Source organism: Gastrolobium bilobum, unplaced genomic scaffold (genome assembly GCF_033153095.1).
Source record: "Gastrolobium bilobum isolate Gb01-03AN ecotype WA unplaced genomic scaffold, APGP_CSIRO_Gbil_v1 utg27625, whole genome shotgun sequence".
Taxonomy (NCBI): Eukaryota; Viridiplantae; Streptophyta; class Magnoliopsida; order Fabales; family Fabaceae; genus Gastrolobium; species Gastrolobium bilobum.
In genome coordinates this window covers 7,725-10,534 of record NW_026896646.1, presented here as the reverse complement: position 1 = coordinate 10,534, position 2,810 = coordinate 7,725, and the positions used below count along the sequence as shown (strand labels likewise).

Below are 2,810 nucleotides of genomic sequence, written 5' to 3'. Positions count from 1 at the left end.
ACAAACAACCAAAAGCTTTGAGGTGAATGATCACTGGTGTTCTTTTATACAGCAACTCATAGGGAGATTTATTTTGCAGTTTTGTTGAAGAGAGTCTATTTATGATATGTATAGCATGTGAGACACAATAGGACCAAAGATTTATAGGAAGATTTCCTTGAAAGAGAAGTGCCCTTGCCATGTTTAAAATATGTTGGTGCTTCCTCTCCACAACACCATTTTGTTGTGGACATTACACACATGATAATTGATGGATGATCTCTTTCTGAATAAAAAAATCTTTCATTATAAACTCCTGACCATTATCACTCCTAAATGTCTTTATAGTTACATGGAACTGGTTTTCTACAAGTGAAACAAATGATCGAATATGCATTCTGGATTCGGACTTGGTTTTCATCAGGATACCCCAAGTGAAATGTGTGTAATCATCCACTATGGTTAGGAAGTAACGATGACCATGAATAGAAGGGATAAAATGTGGCCCCCAAATATCTATATGCACCAAATCAAAAGCATTATTAGAGATAGAGGAGCTAGAAATGAAAGGAAATTTCCTTTGCTTTGAATAATGGCATACATCATTAGGGCTATCTATGTTTTTACAAGAAATGAAAGGGTATTGTGTCATCATTGTCTTTATTACAGAAGAACAATGGCCCAAACTTAGGTGCCAAATATCTAATGAAATAGGCTTTACAGTAAAAGGAGAATCAACAAAAATGGTATTTGTGGATTTGGTTTGTAAAACTAAGGATTGATTTTTTCTGGTTACAGTCTTGAGTGAGGAGGTATAAGCCTCCCTTGAGGAGGTCCTTGAGCCTAGCTGAACCAATCATCTCCATGGTAGGCATGTGTTGGATGGTACAAATTTGTTGTGCTGAAAAATTACACAACAATTAGACTCTTGTGCCAGTTTGGTCACAAATATGAGATTGACAGTTTAATCCTCAACAAACAAGACATTAGACAAAACAAGTGTATATGAGAAAATCATAGTCCCTGAGTAATAGGAATGGACCTAACTACCATTAGATAGAGAAATAGCTACTGGTGCAATCTTTTGTATTGAGGATAAGCTTGTGAATGAGTTAGTTATATGATCAGTGGCTCATGTGTCCAGGATCCACTGTAAGCAATCATTACTTGAAGAAGTGTTGGCTGTTTCAGCACTAGTTGTCTTGCTTTCAGTGTTAAGTGCTCTTGCTTGCATCATATTGCTCATATGAGGGTAAACAAATTGTTATTGTTGCGATGCTTACTGAATAAGTTACTGCTGCATGGATTGTTGAATCATCTCAAGTATAGTGTCATATTGAGTCTTAGTAAAGTTCTCCTTACTCTTTTGTTGTGTGACAATATCATGATGATCACCAAGTGCATTTGAAGTATCCTGAACTATAGAATGAGCAGCATTAGCAGCCTTATATCCACCTTTCATCTTGTATCCAGGTGGATATCCATGCTTCTCAAAGCATGTATCAACAATATGACTTGTTTTCCCACAGTGTGTGCACAATCTAGGGGTTGATCGTCCACGCCCATAGTTGTAGCCACGTCCTCTTTCTCTAGTATTGGAGCGAAATCTCTTGCAATCATATGTTTTGCAGATGAGTTGAAAAACACTTTTGACATCCCATCCATGGAATTAGGCACTAAGCCTTCAAGATGCATTTGTCTTTCCTTCTGAGTAACCAAAGAAAACACACAATTTATTGATGGAAGAGGATCCATGAGCATGATTTGGGACCTCACATGAGAGAATTGCTCATTGAGGCCCTTAAGGAACTGAATTGAATAGTCCCTATCCTTGATGCTCCTTACTTGTAGTGCAATTGTGCAGCAAGGTCGAATGCACTTACAAGAAGGTGTTGGCTGCAAATTCTCTAACTCATCCCAAAGGATCTTGAGTTGAGTGTAATAATCTGATATAGACTTGTCTACTTGATGAAGACAAAAAATCTCATCTTGTAAGTCAGAGATCCAAAAAATATCTGATTGTGAAAACCTCTCCTTGAGGTCCTTCCACACATCAACAACCCTATCCATCCACAAAATTGATTGGGAAATGGAATCAGTTATGGATCGATGTAACCATGACAGTACCATAGTGTTGCATCTCTCCCAAGTAACATAATCTTGATCAGAAGGTTTAGGAACAGAGATCGAACCATTCACAAAGGAAAGCTTATTTTTAGAAATCAAAGCCATAGTCATGGCTCTTGCCCATCTATGGTAGTTCTTATCGTTCATAGTTCTAGACACAAGTATGAGAGATGGATTCTCATTTGGATGAAGGAAGTAAGGATTTCTTGGATATAAAAAATCCTGTGTAAGATTCCGATTTGCACCACTCCGATTCGCAACATTTTGATTCGAAGCATTCTGATTTGCAGCACTGGAAGCATTTTCTTGAATCTCAGGTTGATTGATGACCTGATCCAAGGTAAGTGAAGAGCTCTGATTCACCATGCAGAAAAGTTGATCGAACACCTTGATTCACTGGATTCAAAGGAAGAACAATGAAGAAAGGAGAAGAAATACTCGAAACAAATCGAAGAATCGAAGAAGAAAAAATGGCGCACATCAGAGCTCTTTGGAGAGCTCTAATACCATCTTGTGATATGGAGAAAGGTAAAGTACTTTCATTATGAAAAGCAGAAAAATATGAACAGTAGTTCGTACACTTACAGAGTTACCCTATATATATCCTAAGTACTAAAGTGAAGTCAGAAAGTAAAAGGGAACTAAAGAGAACCATGTGGTTAGACTTAACAAACTAACCACGTAACTAACTTTAACTGTAATAA

General features: G+C 37.4%; 1 protein-coding gene across 1 annotated transcript; it reads right to left on the bottom strand.

Annotated features, from left to right (window-relative positions):
• Positions 1-1,437: 1,437 nt before the first annotated feature.
• On the bottom strand, positions 1,438-2,472 carry LOC133301247 (uncharacterized). The gene has a single exon (XM_061500865.1). It carries the CDS (start codon positions 2,470-2,472, stop codon positions 1,438-1,440), a length of 1,035 nt encoding a protein of 344 aa, XP_061356849.1.
• Positions 2,473-2,810: the final 338 nt, after the last annotated feature.

What these genes read in the sequence shown, in the direction of transcription:
- LOC133301247 (XM_061500865.1), bottom strand. Translation starts at nt 2,472, where the DNA reads ATGGTGAATCAGAGCTCTTCACTTACCTTGGATCAGGTCATCAATCAA.